This window comes from Otolemur garnettii, unplaced genomic scaffold, assembly GCF_000181295.1.
Source record: "Otolemur garnettii isolate 467f Iridium unplaced genomic scaffold, OtoGar3 scaffold00012, whole genome shotgun sequence".
Classification (NCBI taxonomy): domain Eukaryota; kingdom Metazoa; phylum Chordata; class Mammalia; order Primates; family Galagidae; genus Otolemur; species Otolemur garnettii.
The window spans coordinates 24,743,613-24,745,170 of NW_003852407.1; the positions used below are offsets into that span (position 1 = coordinate 24,743,613).

A 1,558-nucleotide genomic window follows, 5' to 3' on the forward strand; every position below is an offset into this window, starting at 1 on the left:
TTTTTTTTTTTTTTTTTTTGCAGTTTTTGACTGGGACTGGGCCTGAGCCTGCCACCTCTGGTATATGGATTGGCCCCACTCCATTGAGCCACAGGTGCTGCCCCACAGCAGTAAAGTCCATTATTATTATTTTTTTCATGGAGTACATTTTTTTTTTTTTTTGAGACAGAGCCTCAAGCTGTCCCCCTGGGTAGAGTGCTGTGGCATCTCAGCTCACAGCAACATCCCACTCCTGGGCTCAAGCAAGTCTCCTGCCTCAGCATCCCAAGTAGTTGGGACCACAGGCACCCGCCACTACGCCTGGCTATTTTTTGGTTGCAGCCATCACTGTTGTTTGCCGGCCTGGGCCGGATTTGAACCCGCCACCTTGGGTGTACGTGGCTGGTGCCTTAGCCACTTGAGCCACAGGCGCCGAGCCCGTAAAGTCCATTATTAAATAGGCATTTTTTTCACGTCACTCGTGAAATGATTAAACACAAATGATAAAGATGATTATTCACAGAGAATACAATGAAGGAATGATTTTTTTAAAAAAACATTTCAGGAACCAAAATGAAAGAAGAGTTGATTGGCAGAATAATGCTATATTAAAAGACACATGAGTCTTAGAATAAGAAATACAAAATAGTTTGTTTTGGGACTCTTGAGATTTGGGTTTTTGTTACGGCACTCTACCAAAGGGGACAACTTGAGGCTCTGTCTCAAAAAAAAAAAAAAAAAAAAAAAAAAAGGTTAAGAGTCAAATGACATGGCAAACTTCATTATTATCTTATTCTAAGACAATGTTGCAGGCACCCCAGCCTTCAGCAACCATCACTGCTCAGTCTACAGCCATCAATAAGGCAAGACATTTTGTCATCAAAATTAACTACTACTCACTGGAGGTTCAGATAATCATTAGCACTTTTTAGCAATAAAATGTTAATTAAGGTATGTACATTGTTTTTTAGATATAATACAATTATATACTTAATAGACTATAGTATAATGTAAACATAACTTTTACATGCACTGAGAAACCAAAAAATATGTATAACTCACTTTATTGGGATATTAACTTCATTGTGTTAGTCTGGAACCAAATTTGTAATATCTCTGTATACACACACATGTATTCCTGTACAACCATTAAACAACATAATCATTAAGTTCCCTTCATGAATAACATGTTACTTCTGTTTTTTCCAAAGTATTCAAATGAAAAGAACACTATAATAGTTTTCAAAAGCACTGACAAGTTTCTTCCACACTGTTAGCATCATCACATTTAATTATCATATTGAAATACTCAGTTTTTTATTATTTTATAGTGACCTATCTCAAACTATTTCTTTTAAGTAACATATAATTCTACCTTAAGAAAAGGAACGAGGTGAGGCTGAGGTGAAGACTTCAGTTCAACATACAGTTTCTTAGTAAATTCTTCTGCTTCAATTTTTGCATCCTGAGGAATAAGAATAAAAACAACTCACTTTTAGGCCTACAGATATTTTAAAGGGGGCAAAGTGTGAAATTCATGATGGAAGACACAGCAAGCTTTTTTTTTTTTTTTTTTTTT

General features: G+C 36.1%; 1 protein-coding gene across 1 annotated transcript in view; it reads right to left on the reverse strand.

The window, feature by feature from the left end:
• Positions 1-1,558, reverse strand: part of TAF4B (TATA-box binding protein associated factor 4b) — a 106,472-nt gene that overhangs the window by 89,874 nt on the left and 15,040 nt on the right. The window contains exon 4 of the mRNA XM_012802043.1: positions 1,355-1,444. Coding sequence (XP_012657497.1) covers positions 1,355-1,444 — 90 coding nt within the window. The remainder of the gene's footprint in view (positions 1-1,354; positions 1,445-1,558) is intronic.